General features: G+C 50.8%; 1 protein-coding gene across 15 annotated transcripts in view; it reads left to right on the top strand.

Moving 5' to 3' along the window:
- Ablim2 (actin binding LIM protein family member 2) overlaps positions 1-22,975 on the top strand; it is a 125,736-nt gene that overhangs the window by 73,904 nt on the left and 28,857 nt on the right. For 4 of the 15 annotated variants that reach the window (XM_031341773.1, XM_031341772.1, XM_031341777.1 and 1 more), the window contains exons 9-15: positions 502-558; positions 1,829-1,906; positions 5,810-5,959; positions 10,535-10,655; positions 12,530-12,628; positions 17,861-17,962; positions 18,743-18,796. In XM_031341773.1, the coding sequence (XP_031197633.1) occupies positions 502-558; positions 1,829-1,906; positions 5,810-5,959; positions 10,535-10,655; positions 12,530-12,628; positions 17,861-17,962; positions 18,743-18,796 (661 nt within the window). The remainder of the gene's footprint in view (positions 1-501; positions 559-1,828; positions 1,907-5,809; positions 5,960-10,534; positions 10,656-12,529; positions 12,629-17,860; positions 17,963-18,742; positions 18,797-22,975) is intronic. The other 11 variants (XM_031341779.1, XM_031341788.1, XM_031341778.1 and 8 more) reach the window with 4 other exon arrangements.

Here is a 22,975-nt window from a genome sequence, read left to right on the forward strand (position 1 = left end):
AAAAAAAAAAAAAAAAAAGAAAACTCCTGTCCCTGAGGAACAGGGCACCTGGAGGTGTCACCTGTATTATTAACCCTTGAAACCCTTGAAACCTAGAAAGGAGGTGCATGGAGGCCGCACCTCCTTTCTACCCAGTAATAAGAAATGACTTGCCTGTCCTGGATTTAGTAGTCACCTTAACAATTATTTCTTGAGGTGGGCTCTTGGACATCTGCAGGAAACTCATTCTCCAGCAAGACCTTGGCTCTAGGCTGGTCTATCTATGCAAGGCCAGGCCTTCCTTGTTGTCTGGAAAGCTACAATAATTGCATAGCTGTCTCTCCTCCACATAGGCAGGGGGTCAGGCAGGCCCCCTGAGCTGGCACCTGTCCGTGTAACCCCAAGCTGAGGGTCTGAAGGCTACAGGAAAGGCAGGGCTTGGTGCTGAGGGGTCCAGAGCACAGGACCTACAGAGTGTTCTCGAGAGCAAGCTTCAAGCCGTCCCTCCTCTCTCCCTTCTAGATGCACAGCTCTGTTTGCAGCCAGCCCTGCCCGGGTACCCTACCCTGTGCCTTACAGGTTTGTGCCTCCTTCTGCCCTGTGTGGCACGTCTGGTGTCTGCCTGTTGCTGCTGGTGTCCTGCTGTGTAGGAGGAGCTCAGGAGGGGAGGCCTCCTCCATTCCGGCTTGGTTCTTTCAGCCTGGAGGCTTCAACCCTTTCCTGCCTCACTGTGGCAGAAGTCAGAGCCTCAGGTGATGGCAGGCCGGCTCCTCCTGAAGCCTCTCTGCTTGGACTTGGCAGCAGCATCTTCTTGTTTTCTCACACGTGTGTGTGTGTGTGTGTGTGTGTGTGTGTGTGTGTGTGTGTTCACATTCTAAACTCTTTTTATGATGACCCTAAGCAGATTAGCTTAGATCCACCCAGTGGCCTAGGGTCACACACTGAGGTCCTAGGGTAGGGCCTCTACACAGGAAATTTGGGGAAACCACTTTGGCCCTTAACATCTATTAATTGCCACAAGAACAGGAACATGGCAGACACCAGAGGCCAGGAAGAGCCTCCTGAGAAAAACGTGGCAGGGTTGGCAGTGGCATGGGTCACTGAAGATGCCCAGTGGAGGACAAGAGACTAAAGGTCAAAGGGTCAGAACTCCTGCCGTCTGAGGGGCAGTGACACTGTGAAAAGTCACTTCTTAGATGGGGTAAATAGGAAGCATGGAAGACAGAGCATGGGGTAGGACATTAGAATGGAGAGGGGTATAGGATGGCCAGGTGTTGGGAGTTCAGGAGGTCTGTGTGCATGAGGGGAAGGAGGAGCTAGAGCTAACTTGAGGACGGTTGTCTGAGGAGGGCTGGGCCACTGTCAGACTGGGAGGAGGCTGGATGTGAAGAGAGTGACATCACTAGAGTAGAGCTTAGGTAAGAGAGGAAAGAGCAGCTGAGAGAGGCCTGAGAGTCAGGTCAGGGAAGCAGAGGATGTGGCTGGAGGACTGAAGCTCATACAAGGAGACTGGTAACAGAGGTTCCAGTACCATAGAGATCAAGGGGTTGCTAGACATGCCCACCTGCCTCCATCCCCAGAGATGGGATCTCCTTGGGATGTTCCGAGCTCCCAGTGAGCATCAGATTGTAGATACCTCAGCCTCACGTGGCCTGTTGTGTTTGTGGCAGCTTCAGTTGTTCACCTAAGCCTGTGTGTTGTTTGTTCTAAGACTCCCCTCAACCCACAAAAAGGGGGAAATTCTACCTGCTGAGCTCACTGGCTTTCCTGTCTGCATCCTGGAGACACCTCCAGAAGGCTCCTGAGGGTGCCACTCCATTCCAGGTCAACCTGTACATCTCTGTTCTAGGAAACCAGGACTTCCTCAGAGAGCATTGTCTCTGTGCCTGCCTCCAGCACATCGGGGTCCCCAAGCCGTGTGATCTACGTAAGTGAGGGTTATGGAGAGTGCCATATGGGGTGGTGGTGGGATCACCACTGGGCCATTGCGGTGGGGACTACAGAGTCTGCTGAGAGTGGTCACTCAGCACTCCCTTGGGGAAAAAATGGGTGGAGACTGTGTGAATTGGCGCATGGACCTTTCCCCCAACTGGCTGGTGATGAGAGGAAGAGCATCATGCATAGATGTGGTCATTGCTCTGCAGGAGGGCATGGCTGGCCTGCACTTAGAGTGAGCCACGAGCACTAGACGGAAGGATGTTGTTTGCCTGAACCACTGTGTAGGTCCTCGCTTGTGAACACAGAAGGCTGCTGCCTAGCTCAAGAGAAGTGTACTGAAGATGCATGTGTATGCGTGCATGCATGCGTATGTGTGTGTGTGTGTGTGTGTGTGTGTGTGTGTGTGTGTGTGTGTGTGTGTGAGAGAGAGAGAGAGAGACCATCCACTTAAGTATATAAATGTATATAAAAGATTGGACCCATTTTAAGAAGTTGTTAGAACAGTTGCCTCAGACAGCAGGTTAGAGATAGGAGGTCATTGGTGTTCCAGCATCATGAGTGAGTGATGAGGTTAGTCATTGAGAGTCCTGAGGCACAAACTGAAGGGCAGCATAGTGGCTCAAGAAGCCCCAGGACTGGAGGGAAGCAGGAGACAGGGCCAAGTCCCTCTGCTACCTCCCCTGGCTCTCCTGGCTAGGCCTTAGATCTTTGGTAGCACGGTAAGGAGATGAGGTTCACTCTCCCCCACCTGCCTTCAGCCCACATCCTCCCATAACGGCTAGCAGAGGGTCATTCTGATGGTTGGTAATAGCAATAGCAAGTGTCTTTCCTGGGGTCACTGTGACCACAGTGTGGAGGGACTGGGTTCCAGAGCCCTCTGAGCTCACTTGTGCTGAGTCTCAGCCTGTGCCCGTGAGGTCTGGAGTCTGGCTGTGTACCCTAGGCAAGGTGTGTCACCCTCTGTGGACCTCTGGAGGCTTATTCATGAGCTGGGGTGAATCCAACCGCACTGGTGGTCCAGGGCTTCCTAAGACGTGGCATGTGAGGCTCCCTGTACAGCTCCTGGCCCAGAGAAAGGACTGAGTGAGAGTATGCCTTCACCTCCCGAGCACGGGGAGTCACAGGTGTGTGCCACTGTGACTGGCATATGCTGTTGCCAGGGATGGAATCCAGGCCTTTGTACATGCTAGGCGAGCCCTTAGCAACTGAACCACACTCCTGCCCCTGCCTGTTGTTGTTTACACAAAATAGCAGTGGCCAGCAGGAAGGGTGGCATGATCTCCCTCCTTATCCCTCCAGTGAGCTCTGCAGCTGGGGCTCTTGGGACTATGACCTATGGTTGCTTTTCTCACAGGAAGTGTGACTTACTGTTCAGCAATGGGAAGCCACTGTGAGCAGTACCTTGGCGCCTCTTTCTGGTGGCAGCCATGGGCATGAAGTGAAATCCCAGTCACTGTGCCCTGTCTTACTGTATACACTGTGGAGTGCATGCACTGTGGTGGCAAATATGGTCATCTTTTTAATTTGCTTCACAGAGTGTAAAGAAGAAAGCAAAAGGGGAAACCACTCACACACATACACCAATAGTTCTCATCAGTGAGAAAGCTTAACCTGTTGTCAGGGCAACCTTCCAAGGTCTTTTTGCAGAGAAAGTAACTAGTGCCACAAGCTATTTGCCAACCACTGTTTGCAGCAGGAGGCTTCTAGGTTTGGGGGGCCCATGTTGTACAGGAGTCTGGGGGAAGAAGGGACTGCCCAAGGCCAGGTGACCTCCTACTCAAGCACCCTGAGCTAGGTGAAGATAGTCGGGGAACAGGTGAGTTATCCCTGTCATGGGCACATCATTCCTGGTTACCTGGGAAATGCAAGTTTCTGGGTGTCCCACTGCACTCTGCAGGACCCTCTAACAGAGCATTTGAGTGAGATGTTCACAGCAGTGGGACAGTGTGTGACACACAGTTGACAGCCCAGTACTATAGCAGGCAGAGGCTGGGGTGCCTGGTTGCTCAGCAATAGAAAGAGTGACAAAGCCAGCAGGGTCCAGGACAACTTTAGCCATGACCCTGGGATGTAGGAGAGGACATAATACAGTCCACAGAAGGTCAGCTCTCCCAAAAGAGACTCTGATCTGGGAGGAAGAGACTTTCACGAGTGGAAATATCATGTGACAAGCCCTCAGATGGAAACTATAGGAGCTGAGAGGCAAGGAATGTGGAACCGGGGCAGAGGAAACCAGGATAAACTTATGATCAGGGCAAGATCTCCTGAGCTCTGTCATCCAGACAGCAAAATAATCCCAATGGGATGGTCCACAGTGATCAGAAACCTTGGCTTAGGATTTGACGTCAGATCTTTTGAGGCTTTCTCTGGGCCCCAGAAGGAACAGCTTGGGGTGTGAAGCACTAGACCTTCAGTCTTTGTGCACTTCTCTCTGCCAGATGTCCCAAGGGAGTCCTGGAGTGAGCCTATTGGTCAAGAAGGCTTCCTCGAGGAGATGGGTGGGGCTATTGGGCTCTGGAGAGACCAATAGTTCTGAATAGACCATTAGCAAAGGTGTGGATGGCCTGAGGTGGAAGTGGCCCAGAGGTGTCATCAGGAGAGCCACTTGATGATGCAGCTGTAGCTAGGGTGGGGCCTACCAAGGGAGAACCAACTGGGAAAGGTTCTAGGGCCAGACGGCTACCATACCTTCCTAAGTGAGTGGCTCTGAACAAAATACCCAACCTCCCTAAGCTCTGGACTCTTTCATCTGTGTAAATGGGAGTACTGTGAGCATCCCTGTCATAGGCCAGCTGTGAGTTTCTGTGTCTGACCCAGCTCAGTATCTGCTGCTGCTGTTGATGTTTTTGTCTCAGAATCCCAGCAGGGGAGGCTGCACAAAGGCTGATGGAGAAATTAGATTTGAGCGGGGAGGGATTAGTCCAGAGCTGGGCTGAAGGCTGGAAAGACTGAGGTGCTCCCTGAGCCAGGGGGCAGGTGGGACGAGAAGTGAGGAGGGGTGCAGGGGACACTGTCTGAGGAGGGTGGGCAGAATGAGCAGGAGCTGCAGCAGCCAGGTAGACCTCACCTGAACCAGCATGGTGGCTCACAACATCTCACAGTCAGTGAGTCGAGTGGGCCACGTCCCACCACCCTGTCAAATGCTGAGCTTCCATCTTGCCGCTGTTCTGTACTTGTTCAAAACTGGTGAGGAGAGAGGAGAGAGGACGAGAGCGAGTGTGCAGATGTGGCTGTGGGCGGGATGATGTGGGTGGGCTGAGTTATGCTAGTGTGTGTGTGTGTGTGTGTGTGTGTGTGTGTGTGTATGCACATGCATGTGTGCACATGTATGTGTGGCACATGCACATGTGTGCAAACTTGTAAGAGCAAGTAGCTGTGCATATATATATATATACATATATATATATATATATATATATATATATATGAATGTGTTGTAAGCCAGCAGGTGTGTACTGTCAGGCAGAGTGGGTGTTACTGGTTCATCCCCTCTTCACCTTAGACAAGCTCGCTCTGTGTGAGTTCTGACGTGTGCAGGCATACCTGTGTGTGCATGCATGGATGTGCATTGAGGTGAGTAGGGGATTGTATGCATGTACATCAGTGATATGTGTTCATGTTACATACCCGTAACTGTATGGTTTTAGGTCATAGTCTAAGTCTCGCTGTCAGGCCCTGAATCAATGCATTATGGGCACAACCAATGGCTTCAGTGTCTGACTCCAGGGCTATCCTTGTGACCAGGTCCATGGCTTTGCATCCCTGCCCCACCTTCACTGGGGGCTTGGTGTGCTCACACTCTGCTGGAGCTCTGCAAGGCCATTCTCACTGCTGGCTGTAGAGTGGCTCTGGCCTGGCATGTGTCATCAGTGTCCCCTCTCTCCTTCATCAGGCAAAGCTTGGCGATGAGATCTTGGACTACAGGGACTTGGCTGCTCTTCCCAAAAACAAAGCGATCTATAACATCGACCGCCCCGACATGATCTCCTATTCGCCCTACATTAGCCACTCGGCCGTGGGGGACAGGCAGAGCTATGGCGAGGTACGGCTCTTCACCATGTGTTGCATGCTTTCCCCAGTGCTGGCTCTTGTGGATAGAGTCTAGTCGTTGCCAATGCGCTCTGCTTCTTCACCCCCCAGATAACAAGTCCAGCTTACTTAAGGTACTCCCACTCAACCACGCCCCCCATGGAAGAAGAGAGTGTGAGAGTGAAGTGGAGGCGAGCAGAGCTTGGGAGAGGGACACACAATCTGCAAATGTCTGCATTTTCCTAGCTTCTGAGTGTTTTATGATGATGAAGGGTGTCGTCTTCCCTTTCTGGACCATATGGCCTTGGGCCCACGTTCCCAGGCCAGCATCTCCCACACAGGTTTCTTGAGCCCATCCCTAGGCTGATTTGATTGAACAGTATGTATCATGATTCCCCAGTGTTCCTGAAAATAGAAGGCATCTATCTGAGAATCTCACTGCTATGAAGAGATGCCATGACCACAGCAACACTTATAAAGGAAAACATTTAATTGGGTCTGACTTACAGTTTCAGAGGTTTAGTCTATTGTCATTGTGGCAGGGAGCATGGTGGCATGCAGGCAGACATGATGCTGGAGAAGGAGCTGAGAATTCTACATCTTGACCAGCAGGCAGCAGAAGCAGAAGTGTGCCACACTGGGCATAGCTTGAGCATATATGACGTCAAAGCCGGCCTCCATAGTGACACACTTCTTCCAACGTCCTAATCGTGCCCATACGTCCTAATAGTGCCACTCCCTATGGTCAATCATTCAAACACATGAGTCTCTGGAGGCCATTCCTATTCAAACCACCATGACATCTATTGGTGATGTTTTTATTCAAGCTGCCTGTTTCCATTGAAGATATTTTCTATTGAGTCTCATTCCCTTCTGTTAGATTTGAGTATGCCTTTGGCTATGTGTGGAGCTCAGGACAAATGTTTAGCTGGAGCAGGGAAATGGTCATTCCTAACACATGCTCCCTTGATTCCCTTCTGTGACTTCAGTAAGACCTCGTGGGACATGAAAGCCAAGACCCGGGGAGGGCGTTGTATAGACATAGCAGTGTTGAGTGTTGAGCTTCACCCTGCATAGGTTATTGCCCCGGACATTCCTGCAGGCTCTAAGGACCACTCGGGAACCAAGAAGAGCAAAGGGGCTAGAGGTGGCCCTCCTGGTGTGCAACCTGAGGAGGAAAGGGTACCAACCTTGTGACTACTGTACCACCTACCTGCTACCTGAGCTTGGTGTGGGCTTGGTGGGGTCCATCCCACATGTAGCCTATGGGCAGCAGGCAACTGGAGAGGGTCAGAGGGCAAGCAACTTGACTGTATCCCTCTGAGATCCAAACCCTGGGTTTTCTCCCCTAAAGACCATGCACTGGCTGATCCTCAGGGACATGGAATTCAGGCTCCATAGTTGGCTTCAAGTCCCACTGTACTGAGCCTCAGGATGCCAGCAAGGTCTTCCCTGAATGGAACTTTGGAATTCCTTCAGTGGCCTCAGGAAACCATGGTGGGTGGGGAAAGCTTCAGTGAACAGCATGGATTTGCAAGCCCACAGACTGTTGACAGCATTGTCCTATATCCATGGTACACAATGTTGCCGCTCAAGTGTGTAGCATAGAATAGCAGACACCGGGTCTGGAAACCTCCAAGGTTTCTTTCATCATTTGAGACCACAGCTTCGAAATATCAAGATCTGTGCGACCCACAGATAGTCCTGACTTAAATATCTGTCCTTCAGAGGGCAGTGGGACAGCATGGGTGTGTATGTATATGACCCAGGTGTCACCCTCTCCAGTATCTGCCCTGTCACAAGCCCTTCTGTCATACTGCTTGTGAGACCTGCCTCAGCAGAGGTCAGTACCAGGCTACCCTGGGAAAGGGTATTCCCACTGAAAGGCTACCTCCTCCTGTGGTCCAGAATGGTAAGGGGTGGGGGCAATACAACATAGAAAACCTCAGGACTCTTGTCACATACATCACATACAAAGTAGCTGATGGCTTCCTTGCTGTCTCACTGCCTCATCCCTCTGAATCATTGTCATGAACAGAGGCAGGGTTTTTTTTTTCTGTTTTTTATTTTTTTTATTTATTTTTTATTTCTGTCTGTCTTAGTCAGGGTTTCTATTCCTGCACAACATCATGACCAAGAAACAAGTTGGGGAGGAAAGGGTTTATTTGGCTTACTTCTACATGGCTGTTATCACAGAGGAAGTCAGGACTGGAACTCAAGCAGGTCAGGAAGCAGGAGCTGATGCAGAGGCCATGGAGAGAGATGTTCCTTGCTGGCTTGCTTCCCCTGGCTTGTTCAGCCTGCTCTCTTATAGAGCCCAAGACCTCCAGCCCAGGGATGGCACCACCCACAAGGGGCTCTACCCCCTTGATCACTAATTGAGAAAATGCCCCACAGCTGGACCTCACGGAGGCACGTCCCCAACTGAAGCTCCCTTCTGTGATAACTCCAGCCTGTGTCAAGTTGACACACAAAACCAGCCAGTACACTGTCCCTACATCATAGTCTGGCCCCTGGGAGTGATTTTTCTCAGTTGCACCTAAAAAAGCCAGGGCCAAATGAGATTCAGCTAGGACTCACATGGGCCCAGGTAAGCTGCCTCTGGACCCACTCTCTGGGTGTCAAGAACAAGATGGAAGAGCCACCCTTCTAGCAGAGGAGCCATTGGCTAGAAGCATAATGACTGGAGACATGTTTCTGAGCCTTTGTCTCCTGGCTCTCTCCCAGCCTGTGGCCCCAACTACCCTCTTTCCGCTGATTCCCACCCCATCTCTGCTCTCCAGAGAAAATGAAAGTGATGAACCTAGAGGGTGTGGCTACAGTGGTCCTGGGGGTGTGGTTACAGTGGTCCATGAGCCACCAACAGCTTTCTTTTTGAACTCACGGTCTCTGTGGAGAGTGTGGCTGCGATCTGGTGGGCCGAGTGGAGGAAGGAGCTAGCTCAAACAGCACCAAGCCACCTCTTGTCCTGGGGCTCCTTGTTAGTTAGATCCGCAGGTCATGAACATAGGTGCCTATGTTGCCTGTGGTTACTGAACTCTTACCCCAAAGCAACCCTGGCACAGCGCACTAACAGCTGCTCTGTTGTGTCCACAGTCACCTCAGTTGCTCTCACCAACGCCGACTGAGGTAACCACCACCTACGCCTGCGCCCCGTGTGCTCATGGTGCTACCGTCTGCAGGGTTATAGAGATGACCAGCATGGTACCCTGAGAGTCACAGGGCCCTAGCCACTTCACTGGGGGCCTCTTCCTGCTGGCTGTTTTTATAATCATATCTCATTGCATGTTCCCCCATGTGTGTGCAGACAAGTCTTCACCGACACTGGGGACGTGGTATTGCCCAGCAGATCCTGGCCTGGGTCATGGCATCCGTGGGTGAGCTGGGGTCCACTTCTTGTCCCAACTAGATATCCAGGAAGTTGTGGGCCCTTGAGGCTGAGCACTCTGAGAACTGAGCTATCAAATAAGCTTCTCGATGCCAGTCTAAGGCTTCTCCTTTTTCTCAGGATCAGTGGTGCAGGTTGTGGCCCCTCAGACTCTAGTCTGTGTGGCGGAGCCCAGGGCTGGGAAGGACATAGGAGCATGGCACACTTTGAGCCCTCTCTCTGTGCCGGGCACTGTTGTAATCCCTTTATACCTAATTCCTTTACCCAGATCAATACCTAGAGGTAGTTTCTAGGAGTTTCCCATTTACCAATGGCGAAACTGGGGCCTAGATGTCAAGTAACTGGGGCTGTTTGCTTCCTGCCCTCCTCATCCTTGGGGAGTGTCCCACTCCAGCTTCTTGGGAGGGAAGGTCCCAAGAGCGAGGATCTCATCATCATCATCATCGACTGAGGAGTGCATTTCACTTCTTGTAGCTAAAGCAGGATCTATGGCAAGAGCTTCTGCCTGGTCCCTCTTCTGTCTCCTCAGTCCTTCTGGGAAACAGTTCTTGGGGCATTGTGGGGGCCCTGGTGCTGTGGGGTGCTTGGGTTGATGTGAGGCTAGGGGGGGGCTGGCATGACCCAGGCCACCAGGCTCCATTAAAGGGATGGGCAGTCTGATTCTGGAACCATGGTGCCATGTCATCTCATGCTGCTGTCGTCCGCTCTGGCTGCTCCCAGATGCTCCTCTTCCTGCTAAGATAGGGGCTGTGACATCAGTGCTTGTGGTCTCATTGGCTGGCCCCTGAGCCCCGGAGGGCACCTACACGCCTCAGAAGGTGCCACAGAGCACCTAGAGCTTCCCTCACAGGAGAGGATCACGTCAGTGTTCTCAAACTGTTCCAGAGTGCTGGGAAAGTTTAAGAGGGAGGGAAGTGGATAGGGCAGGGAGGATGCAAGAATGGTCCTTCTACCACATCCCAGAAGTCCTAGCACCAAGGAGGGTCAGATGGACTGGAAGTCTGGGTATCCAATGGGCCAAGGGGCTTGCTATGACTCAGCCCTGCCTCACTGTCCAGATGTGCTCTGTTCATGCTCTGAGAGCCTGTTTTAGGATTATGTTGTTTCTACTCCTGGGATCTAGAGGGTAAATACAGTGGGGTGGGTGAAGGGCAAGCTGTGCTCCTGACGCCGGTGTTCTCACACTGTCTTCCTACCCAGGGGGATCAGGATGATCGGTCCTACAAGCAGTGCAGGACCTCCAGCCCCAGCTCTGCCGGCTCGGTCAGCCTTGGACACTACACCCCAACCTCACGGTCACCCCAGCACTACAGTCGCCCAGGTATTCATTCACTCCACCCCACTTATCTCGACCCCTGATGAGGTTGCACTTCTCCATGAGTTTGCTGATATAAAGTAGCTTCCTTATTCATTGAGAAAAGTGGCAAGCGGGTGGTGCTGGTGGGGCCCTGGCATGTATGATCACTTAGATGTCCCAAAAGGACTGCCTCAAGCCTAGGAGCAGGCAGCCATAAGCAACTGGTCACCCTGGGGCTGGAGGAGCTATCCAAATCCACAGCGCACATCCCGAGACACACACAGCCCCGAGGCCCACACAGAACAAACAGAGTGGGCTTCTGGGACAGTTACAGAGCTGTGCAATAAAACGTGAGGCAGGAGAGCAAGCCACAGTCTGTTGTGAGCCCATGGTAGATTGGGAGAACTTGAGCTGAGGAGCCAGAGTCATTGGCCACAACAGCCAGGCGCAGTGTCTAATGCTGTACCTATCACTCAGTAACCCTAAAAATAACCATTCTATTGAAGAAATTGGCAAAGGTCCCTATGCCCTTCCAGCTGGGAGATACCCCTGTGCAGGACCTCCCACCCTGTTGCCTCATTCCCCGCTCCCTTCCCACTCGGCTCCCAGTTTGCATTGTGTTCCTCAGCTTTGAGCTGGCATGTGAAAGCCACAGGGACCATGCACAAACGCGCTGCCCTTTGGAGGGATTTTTCCAAGCTGCTTCCTTCCTCCCAGCTGTGCATGACCCATTTTCACACCTGTGGACCATAGCTCTTATTTTCGAAAACCTTGTGGAAAAATCAACCTAGTTGTTTGCAATCATTTCCATTGATTCCTTGCAATATGCCTGGTCCATCCTGCTCAGTAAGTGTAAAGGAAGAGGGTGAGTTGAGTGTGTGCATGAGAGAGCAAGTGAATGAGTGAGGGAATGAGAATGAGTCAATGAATGAATGAATGAATGAATAAGTGAATGGGTTGGTCAGGAAGTTAATGAGTAAGGAAATGAATGGGTTAGTGGTCGATTAGTGAGTGAGTGAATGAATGAATAAATGAATGAATAAGTGAATGGGTTGGTTGAAAGTTAATGAGTAAGTAAATGAATGGGTTAGTGGATGTTTGAGTGAATTAGTGAGTGAGTAAATGAGTGGATGAATGAATGAGTGAATGAATGAAGGAGTAAGTGAATGGGCTAGTCAGAGAGTTGATGAGTAAGTCAATGAATGGATTAGTGGATGATTGAGTGAGTGAGTGAATTAGTGAGTGAGTGAATGAATGAATGAGTGAGTGAATGGGCTAGTTAGAGAGTTAATGAGTAAGTAAATGAATGGGTTAGTAGATGATTGAGTGAATTGAGAAATTAAGTGTGTGAATTAGTGAAAGACTGAGTCTGTGAATGGGGATATGTTAGTGAGTGAACTAAGTGAATGAGAGGATGAACAGGTGAGCAGGTGTGTGGACAGCAGTGGCTTTCTTGAGCCCTTCCCCCTGGCCCTGTGTGACTTGACCCCTGACTCTGCATTACCAGGAGGACCTGGCTACTGACTGCTTAGTCAGGGGTAAAGCCCAGAGGGCCAAGCTTTGTATCTGGACTGGCAAGTGCCATGAGAATGCTGGTGACAGACCACTCTTTGACCTCTGGAAGCTGCCCTCCCACTGTCTTTGATCACAAGGACACCCCAAAGTGAGCCATGGGAAGTGCCAGAGATGTGTCCCAAGCTCTGGCTGCCACTTGTGACTCAGAGGCAGCATCTGCTGACCCCACCAGAAAGAGATGGCCCACAGCCTTCTGGGTGATCTTCTTCAGATGCCCCAAGGAGAGCAGAGGGGCATGTCTCTGGCCAAGTGGGGACTAGGGCAAGTTGGTGGCTCTGGGGTGGAGGAGCCCAGGGTTACTGACTGCTCTCTGTTGCCCGCAGCTGGTACTGTGAGTGTTGGTACCAGTAGCTGTCTGTCCCTGTCCCAACACCCAAGCCCTACATCCGTGTTCAGACATCATTACATCCCCTACTTCCGAGGTAAGGCGTGCAGTGCACAGCGGGGGGTGCTCGTCCCATGTCTCCGCATGGCTTCCAGAGCCCTGTGTCTCATGCCTGTGTACTTCCTGTGTTGTATGTGTCTGGCTCTATTCTTGTCGGTGTGTCCATGTTCCTGGAAGGAAAACAGGGTGATTTGTCACTAAGAGTACAGCAATGAGCACCTTGCTGGAGATGGGGAGTCATTGTACGCATCCTCCATCGGCCCTACATGGCGGGGTGCTGTTAGTATTAGCCTTCAGGAGCAGGAGCTGAGGTGTGGAGAGGTGCTGACGTCCACAGCCTCAGACCCCTGGTGGCTGGGCCAAGACTCAACCCAAGTGGCTCTAACTCCTGGGTCTTTCCAAGCCATGAATCCAGCCATAATCCATGTCCTGTAGACCCATATACATGAATGAGGGAGTGGATGCCCTTGTGATTTCTTCCATGCTAAGAACTGAATTATGTGTACCTCAAGTTCACGTGTTGATGGCCAAACCTCCGTATAGCAGTGTTTGAAGGAACAACGTTAAGCCAGGTAGGATGGTGGAGGTAGAGTGAGGGGTCTCATCCATTGGTCTTGTGTAAGGTGAAGGCCCTGGGCATTGTCTGCACATTTAAGATCAATGGAGAAACAGTCAGCAGGCCAGGGTGAAATACCATTAAAACAAAACAACAATCACAAGAACAAACTACTCCTGGCCTTTTGACATGACCCCAGACTTGTGAGAAATGAGAGGCTGTTGAGCTATGGGTTTTGTTACACAGGCCTAGCTGATAAAGACACAGCAAATAACACTTGGGGATTTAGAGAGCATAGCGATGATTTTCTCAACAATCCCTTGGTGGTGCATTAAGTTCCCTGTCTCCTATAGCCATGCAGTGGGTACCCATGGAAAGTTCCTTCCCACAGGTACAGGTGCAGCCAGCAGCTCCCATCACTAAATGGTCCACTCTCCTCCATCTTTATTCTTATTCCTCGCCACACTCAGTCCATTGAGCAGAGCCCTTGGTACTGTCATGTCTTCCTTGCCTCTTTATGGGCTCTTCACATATCTCAGTCTCTAGCAGGGATTAAGTTCCCAGTGACAATGCACAGCCCTGAATGCTATATCCCCAGAGCAGCAGAGTGGCTTCTTCGGCCTTGATTCATCTATGTCATATGTCTGTGGGAGTCTCAGAGTGAGGGGTGCTCCCAGAACCTAAAGGAAACCTGACCACTTTGGGGGAGTCCGACAGGTCTGAGTCTGATATCTTTCTTCCTTTTGCCCAATGGCCCCGTGAGGCCCTTGCCTTTGGTGGGTCTGATATAATTCTGGGTCCATGGTCAGCCTGTGACCAAAGATGTGCTAGACATTGGCTATTGCTGTTCCTGTTCTTGATGAGGGCAGGGGCAGAAACCCATAGTTCTGTCCTCCAATTGACTTCCATATCAGAATGTGACCTTGGGCTCTTCAGCATCTTTCAGAGCATGTCTTGAGGAGGTAGAGACCCTGAGATGAGTGCCTGTTTGAGGTTCAGAGCCAAGCCTAGACACAGGTCCTTTCCTAGAGTCTTCTGAGGACCATCCTGTCCCTAGTCTCTGGAAACCCTGTCCATAGCACACAGCCATAGCTGTGGCATCTGCCAAATCTCTGGACAGTTCCTTCTTACCCCCATGGGTGCTTTGCAGTATTTGGGGTACAGTGGAGACACCTCACTGTCTGATGCTGGTTGAGGGCCCCCAGGTAGACATACCATCCTGGTCCAACACTCCCCTGACCTAGCTAAATAGTGGCAGAGCCCACTTCCCTCTCCTCTTTTCATCTTCCACCTAGCCCAGACATCATACCCTCCCACCGAGTCTCAGGGCCTGGGGTCTCACTGCCCCAATACCTACAGTCATTGGTACATTACTGTCATTTTCAGACCTTCATTGGTCTGAAGGGGTAAGGTATAAGCCTGACTCTGACTTGATAAGAAACAGGCTACAAAGTTGGGAGACGTGGATTCACCAGGAGACTCCATGCTGCTGATGTCACTTTTCTGGGGTCTAACTGGAAGATATGCCACAGTACTAGTGGCATGAAAAGGAAGAAGATCAGAAGAATCAGAGACAGAGCCTCGGGTCAAAGCCCCATAGCATTCACTGTGACCAGTAGATGATTCTCATCTTGCCAAGGGTCACCTCCCCAGCTCTAAAACAGGTCCCCAAGCCCTGCTCCCTCAGCTTCAGGAGCTGTGTTCAATACTCAAAGGAGGTTCCAGATAGAAACCACATGTGCCGTGGCTATGGACCTCAAAGGGTCATGACATGTGGTTGTGAGCCAGACTTGTTCTGGTGTGATTTTGGGGAAAGTTCAGTCATAGCCAAGTACAGCATCTTCAAGGCCAGAGCTAACTGAAGCATCTTCAGGGCCAAGGCCAACTACAGCATCTTCAAGGCCAGGACCAACTGCAGCCATAGCAACCATAGTTGCAACAAGAAAATAGATGGTGAGTCACTGGTTCACAGATATCACAATGGCCACAAATCTATACCAAAAAGACGAGCTAAATAAGAACACAAGGGAATAACTTCTACACAGAATGCCCCAGAATTTGTAGATATAGTGGGTCACAGAGGTAAGCAGGACTCCCTCCTCTGCATAGCCAAGTATGTGTGAAGACCTTGAGAGTTTCCGTGTCCAGGCAAAGCATCAGGTCCGACTCCAGGTCATGAAGGCAGTAAGTGCCCTGGGGGCGGGGGTGGCATGATGTTACAGGGATGAGATACCACCTCTGAACCTTCCTCCTAAATCTCTAACCCCTGTTTCTCACAATCCCAGCTGAGGGACATTCTGTAGCTCCCCTCCCCTGGTAGTATCCTAGGAACTGTCAAGATCTTCAGTGACAAGAGATGCTGAATGGTCACAGCTTCAAGGAGCCAGGATGTGACAGTGGGTGTGGTGTGATATCCTGAATGGGTCCTGAGTCAGAAAATATCTCAAATAAAAGTGGGTTAGACTCAAAGTGTAGTTAGCGTGACAGAACAGTTCCAGGTCTTGGAGGTGTGTCAGAACTCAGAAGCGGGCTCTGAGTGAGGGCACCTCCTGGAGCCATCTAAAACCATTCCAAAGCAAAGTATTGACTTAAAATAAAAAGAAGTCATGGGTCGCCCTAGAGCTGGAGCCACACAGCCCTGTCCAGAGCCTTTCCCTGGGAAGTGTCAGAAGCACCCTGGATATGACGCCTTCAAATAGAGCCGTGAGCCTGGATAAAGGAGCCTCCATGCCTGTCCTTGGGGGACACTGAGGGTCTGGGGGCCTTATCATTTAGGATCAGTGAGGAAAGCTGGTTTCCAAGTAGGCAGTGCCCGGTTCATACAGCATAGTGCCCTCCACAGGAGGAGAGATGGTGCCGGCCTGACGTGAGCATCCCATGAAAGCATACAACAAAGCTCCAGGCAGGTCTGTGGAGTCGAGGTCAGCAGGGTGTTTTCTCAGCCACATCAGACAGGCCAGCATGCTTGCAGAAAAGGAAAAGGCCCCACGATGGCCTGGCCCTCCTGAGCGTTTTGTCAGCCAGGTGAACCCTGAGCCTAAACTCAGGAAAGTCTAGTTGGTGTGGACTCTGGGAAAAGCCTTGCAGGTCAGACAAGGGATGGGGAAGACTTGGTGGCAGCATCTCAGGCAGGGACCAAGGTGGCTGGTGTTGAAGTCTCCGATAGCAAGAGCAACAGTGTCCTTGTGGGTCATCGAGGCCACCACACTGCGTCTCGACTCCCTTGGGATTGGCCTCTCTGAAAAACTGAGAAACTGTAGCCTCTCTAGTGAGTACATGGGGTAGGAATCTCATTTGTCCATTCAGGGAGACATCACACTGTAGGCCAAGCTCTGGAGAGGACAGGGATGTTGGACCATTTTAGAATCCTCAGCCAACTGAGTGAGAATGACAGAAATGATCATGAAGTTGAGATAGAGAAAGAAAGGCTAAGCCACAGAGGCTCAGCTCCGGGATGATCCCCAGTAGGGGCAGTCTCCAGCCCTGGTAGATGGCCTACGGTTGTTTTCAAAGCCGCTGTGTCTGTCGTGACTCATGTGGCACACTGAATCATGGCATCATGTATCATGTGTAGAAGGAGCCTGTGCATCCCATCTCCCAGAGGTGAGGTCCCTGCTACTGCTAGGAGGAGCAGAAGCTTAGCTGAGGCAGCCAAAGTCAGAAGGGGCTATATCACTCTCAAACAAAATCCTTAGTCTCCAAAGCTCCACCAGTGTTTACAAGTGAAATTAGTAACCATGCTCAGGCAGGAGAAGACACCCAAAGTAGGAGTCATCAGCATCCTTTGGTGGACACTGGTTTGGCCCTTCTCCAGCCAACCCCCCACCCCCAATGCCTGTCTGTGATGTCCCTTGTTATCTCCAGCCCATCCAGGCCGGGTTTCTGTCCCATTGGCTTTAGAGTTCTGCTGCTTGATTTTGCCACTCAAAGGTTCTTAGATCTAGAGAGCCTATTATTCCTTGCCAGTAGCCCTATCAGCTACTGCCAAGTTCAGCAAGTCTAACGGAAGGGAACAGTTGTGCCTCGGGGTGTCCTGCTGTGAGATGTGCTCCTCATCCCATGTCCAGCACCACCACCATGTTCTGTCCATCACATTCTGCATCAGTGGGAGGCGGGGCATCCACTCAGGTCACCAGGTGTCTTTGATGGGTGATTTGACCATGCAGCCTCCGTCACAGAACACAGAACAGCTCTAGCCGAGAGAGGTTGGAGGCAGTAGAGCTTCCTTAATTTGCTTGCCAGAAGCAGTCATATCCAGGGACTGGGAAGTTGATGGATGCTGACCAACAGTTCCCCACGTAGACAGAGCCTCCTCTGTGGTTGTGAGGGCTGCTCTGGACCCATTCCCACACCTTAGTCTTATTCTCACAGTTGATCAGTGGCATCTCCAAGCAAGTGGAATCCTTCCTGCACGAGCCACATCAGGGAGCAGGAATAATAAGCCTGCAGTGTGTGTTCACACCCAGGATCCTGGGCTCTGTTCACTGCCCATGCACCAACACGCTCTTGGCTCTCCAATCCCTGCCCGTTTGTCCCTTACACTCCCTAGAGCCAGGCTCACTCCAGATGGGAGCAGAAGTCATAGGGCCCGGTCTGGGAGGCTCCAGCGTGGGCTTCTGTCAGCAGGAGAGAGGGTTCCCTGCAGATCAGCTCTGAAACCTTCTGCTTTGCTTTTCTGCCCCTCATATGCTGTTTCTGCTCTTCCATATGGAGGCAGCGAAAGTGGCCGTAGCACCCCGAGTCTCTCAGTGCACTCCGACAGCAGGCCTCCTTCCTCTACCTATCAGCAGGCTCCGAGACACTTCCACGTCCCAGGTAGGTTCCTGCATGTTTGTCTGTTCCTCGTGCACCATCTTGGCCACACCTGAATTGTCAGAGCATCCTCTCAAACACCGAGTTTCCTTAAAAGCCACTCCATGGAGTAGGGTGTAGTGGTGTATACCAGGTATCTCAACTCTGAGATAGGAGTGGAGTCAGGAGGGTCACAAGTTCAAAGCCAATCTGGAATAGAAAAAAATTATCTCCAAATCAACAACACAAAACTCCTAATGCAATGTGTTTGCACGTTCCCTGCAAACTGACTTGACTTGGGTTTTTCTCTAAGTCTCATAAATACTGAGAAAATGTTTTTGTCCTGGGTTAAAAGCAGAGAAAAGAATCCGAGTTAACCCAGCACTTGGGAGGCAGAGGCAGGTGGATTTCTGAGTTCGAGGCCAGCCTGGTCTACAGAGTGAGTTCCAGGACAGCCAGAGCTACACAGAGAAACCCTGTCTCGAAAAAAAAAAATAAAAATAAAAAAAATAAAAACAAAAAAAATCCGAGTTAGCTCCATCCCAGTGACCCAAGATCCTTGCTTGCTGCCTTCCCTGTCCACCTCCCTTCCTGTCCCCTTCTGAGCTGCGGTGGTGTTTGAACTGGGAGATGTTTCATGGAGGTGTGGGGCTTCAGCCTTGGCCACTTGCAGTTTTAGAACCTCTCTGGTGATACCGGGCTGGGTGAGGCAGGAGCTGACAGAAGCCACCGGGTGGAGAGCATCGCAGCTGACTCCCTCCTCCCCCTCACGTTCTTTCCTTCTCTTTCCTTCTTCTTTCCCAGACACTGGCGTAAAAGATAACATCTATAGGAAACCCCCTATCTACAAACAGCACGGTATGGTCGGTCTGATGGACTCCGCTGCCGTGCGTTGCCTGCATGTCTCTTGCACCCTCTCGCTTCTGAATGCTTGCTCCTTTTGCTGTGTCCTAATCTGAGGCTCCCGGAGGCCCTGCTGTCTGAACGTTAAATGCACTCTCACTCGTAGGCTCCTGGGAATCCTCTCTTCACAAGAGAGGAGAGATGTGCAGAGGCCAGTGCATGGCAGCTGGGCTGGGGCTAGGGCTGGGGTTCGTGTGCTAATTAAGAACCTTTATTTGGTGTTTTTGATGTGACTATGAGGGGCCCAGTCGAGATGGTGAGGGACCGGGGGCTTTTTATCCATGCCCTGACACAGGGCTGATCTTTGTAAAATAATGACTTGGAACCAGTCACAATTTAGGGAGACTTTAGGCCCCATCTTTTGAGAATATCGGTGATAGGCTGGGATGTCTTGTCCTCAGCTAGTGGGGTTCCTTGCATTGTGTAGAAGCCAGAGGTGGTTTGCAGAAAGGGTGTCTCCTATCCCTCTGACCCTCCCTGCATCCTCTCCACATGGACCTGCTTGGGACAGATGTATAAGGAGAAGACTGAGCTGTGGAGCAGAACTCTAAGGGAGTCAGAATTTTACTTTCTGGGTGACCGGAGGTAACTGCAGCACCATGAGCCTCGGTTTCCTCATCTGCAAACCAGACTCCCCTCCTGCTCTGTCCTCCACCTCCTCCACTCCATTTCCTTCCCCTTCCCCTTTCTGTTCCCTTTGCCCTCATTTCTCCAGGACTGGACATGAGGTGCTCATAGAACAACGAGTGTGGAGACAGTTCAAAACTGTAAATGGCTGTGCACAGTGGAGACCTAAAGCCATCACTAGAGATGAGAGGGAACGGAGATTCCTGTTCAGATGTGTGGACACTCTTGTTCAGATGTGTCCAAGGAAAGCACCCACTTCCCACACTGACAAGTGCTATCCAGCTTACTGGAGGTCTGCTGTGTAGGGCTTGGTTCCTCAGTGGTGGCGAGAGGCCCTGAGCTCTGTGTCTTTCCTCCTCCTCTCAGAAGGAACAAAGGGAATTGAAGTCCTGGTTTTTAGAATCCAAGCAGAGAGCATATGTATCCCAAAGGGATGGGTGGGGGCAGTTAGGTTAGAACACCTTTTGCCAGACACAGAACTGCAGCACCCTAGTCTTACAGATAGGGAAACTGAGGCCCGGGCAAAGGAAGGAACACCCCATTAGGTGACCCCTGCAGCACCATGCTGGACAGTCTTTGAGGAGAGCCATGATTTCTCCAGAGGCCAGGATAGAATTTGGCTTATGGGGCCTTAATTAGCCACTGCTATTTCTCATCTCCACTTGGCATCTTAACTGTGTGGTTAATATCTATGGTCCAAGCAGAGTTGGCCTTGGCAAGGGGCGGGGTTAGAAAAATCACCTTATGAAATTGATCACCAGTGGTCATAGGGCCACACTGAGCCAGAGTGATGGCATTCAAATCCTTAACTGAGCCCCCAGGGCAGGGCAGGTTCACAGTTACCAGCCACCAGCCTTATAGTGTAGGCATAAGACAGTTGCCTGTCTGCAGGCAATCCTGGCTTGAAAAAACCCTGAGCAGCCACCCAAGGCCAGGATTCTGTATGTTGCTCCTATAAAGAAGCAAATCTTAGAGAGCACTGCCTCTGCCAGGCATTCAGCAGGGCAAACCCACGATAGGAATGCATTGAGCCATGCAAACTGTAAGTGACAAGAACGCTTTAGCAGCATAGAAGTGCCTTTAAAAAAGCCCTTGGGAGATACAGATGTACATGGTGCCTTTGTTTTCCACTTCATGCATTTGAGACCTTTGGTATTCACAAGCCCTCCCCACCCCCAATTTCAGATGGGAGTGTGTGTGTGCATGTTGTGTGCATGCATGTCTGTGTACATGTATGTGTGCTTGAACTCCCTTCCCCCCAAGCGTTTGCTCCATCAAGGCTACTTGACCACAGGCCTTCCCCAAGGAGCTCCAGAGTCTGATCTAGGCATGGGCAACATTATTTTAATCCTCACTCCAGCTTGAAATGGCCCCTGGGGCCATCTGAATCACAAGACTGTTTCATTAGCTTAAGATCCCATATTTAGCATATTAAAAGCAGCCACGCCTTTCCCCTGGTGCCTTTGCTCTCCTTCCACTGCAAAGTCACTGGACATGGATGCTTCTGGGTTCCATTATGGTTATTCTTCAAAGTCCGAGTCTCATTTCTGCTTTTGGGAGCCACAAGGATAGCCAGGCCTCTGTGCCCACTGAGTGGAAGTGACACTAGGTGTGGAGAGCAAGAGGCTTTTGAATCCATGGGGCAATCATTAATGTGCAGCTGGCCTCTGTCCTTGTCCCTTGCAGCTGTCATTTTTTGACATTTTGGGACCTTGCTGTCTTTCCATATCAGTTCCAGCTCGACTTGCTTGTTGTTTACTGGTTGTGTTAAAGAAGAAAAAAAGAGAGAGAGAGAGGAAGCAACATAGGAAGTGATGAAAGGGGAGGAGGCAGGGATAAGAAGGATCAGGATCATCCCTGAACCACCAGACATTGCAAGAAGAGGACCTGCAGTGCCTGCCAGGCAGGAAGCACACACAGTGCGCTTGGCAGCTGCTCAGGACACTGCACCTCAGCAGCTGTGGGCTGCTGTGTTTCTCGTGAGAATAGAGCCGCGTGTACACGAGTACACATGTGTGTACACACATAACTATACACACGCCTACAGCACACACACAGCCATGTGCACACAGATGCCTGCATTCATACATGCTTACACATGCACACATACCTGCACACACATGCAACTACATGCACACATACCTGTGCACACACAACAGCATGCACACATAACTGCACACACACAAAAAACCGCATGCACGTATGCCTACATATATACAACTACATGCACACATACCTGCACATACATACTCATGACTGCATACACACATACCTGCGCATACACAGACACACATGACTGCATATATACATACCTGCACACACACATATACACACATATGACTGCATGCACACACATCTACATACATACAACTGCATACACACATATACACACACACACACACACCTGCATGCACACATACCTGCACATACACACACCTGCATACACAAGCAGCCTCCAACCATGTTACCATGGGGAGACAGTTACAGGGAGAAACACGGCTGTCCTCATCCAGAGGCTTAGCAGGGAGCAATGCTTCCTTCTTCAGGTTCATTCTCTTCAGAAAACTGGGATTAAGCTTTGTGCTGACTCACAGTGCTTTCAGACAAATTCTGAAAGTGGCAGAGCTGCTTGAAACAGAAGGGACTCTCTGGATGCCGTCTCTCAAGGGAAGGAAGGCATCTGTTTTTAGACTGTTGTTTAGTTTGTTTTCCTGTTGCTATGATAAAACACCCTGACAAAATCAGCTGAAGGGAGGAAGGGTTTATTCCAGCTCACGGTTCAAGAGTGTGGTTGGTCTTAGCAGAGACGTCAGGGTGACAGGAGCTTCAAGTACTTAGTCACATCACATGCACAATCAGAAAGCCAAGGGCATCAAAGGACAGTGCTTGGCTTGATTTCTCCTTTTTATACAGCTTGGGGAAGGGTCCCCCACTTTTACTGTGGGTCTTCCCACTTCAGCTAACCTAATGAACCCTTACCTCGTGGGCATGCCCAGAAGCTAGTGATTCCTCAAAGGCATGGCTGGAGGTTCACTTCCTACATGAATCCAGATCTGGTGAGGTTGGCTCTTTACAGTGGCCATCACAACTGTCTAAGGCAAATAGTGCTTCCTCAAAGTCTTCCTAGGAAGCTTGACTGCCCAGGTGCGGAAAGGAGCCACAAGTTCACTGTTTGATTTCTAAGCAACTGTGAGCCTGAGACAGAGTGAGTGAGTGGGGGCCTGGCAGGCAGAAGATGCTCATCTGGCCACCTGTGTTCTCAGGACCACCATTGGAGGGAGGGCCACCATCTGAGTAAGACATATGTATTCCCAGTTCTTCGGTTCCTGGTTAAGATAGGGATAAGAGCTTGCTGTGCCTCTCAGGGTTTTTTTTTTCCCCTAGAAGATTGAGTCTCACTTTGGTTTGGGTTTTCTTCTAGGATATGGTGAAAGGCCAAGTGTCAGGTAGGCTCTGTGTCCACAAAGAACATTAGAAACTTGGTACTCCCATGGGGCATGCCTAGCA

This window comes from Mastomys coucha, unplaced genomic scaffold (genome assembly GCF_008632895.1).
Source record: "Mastomys coucha isolate ucsf_1 unplaced genomic scaffold, UCSF_Mcou_1 pScaffold22, whole genome shotgun sequence".
In the NCBI taxonomy this organism is placed as follows: domain Eukaryota; kingdom Metazoa; phylum Chordata; class Mammalia; order Rodentia; family Muridae; genus Mastomys; species Mastomys coucha.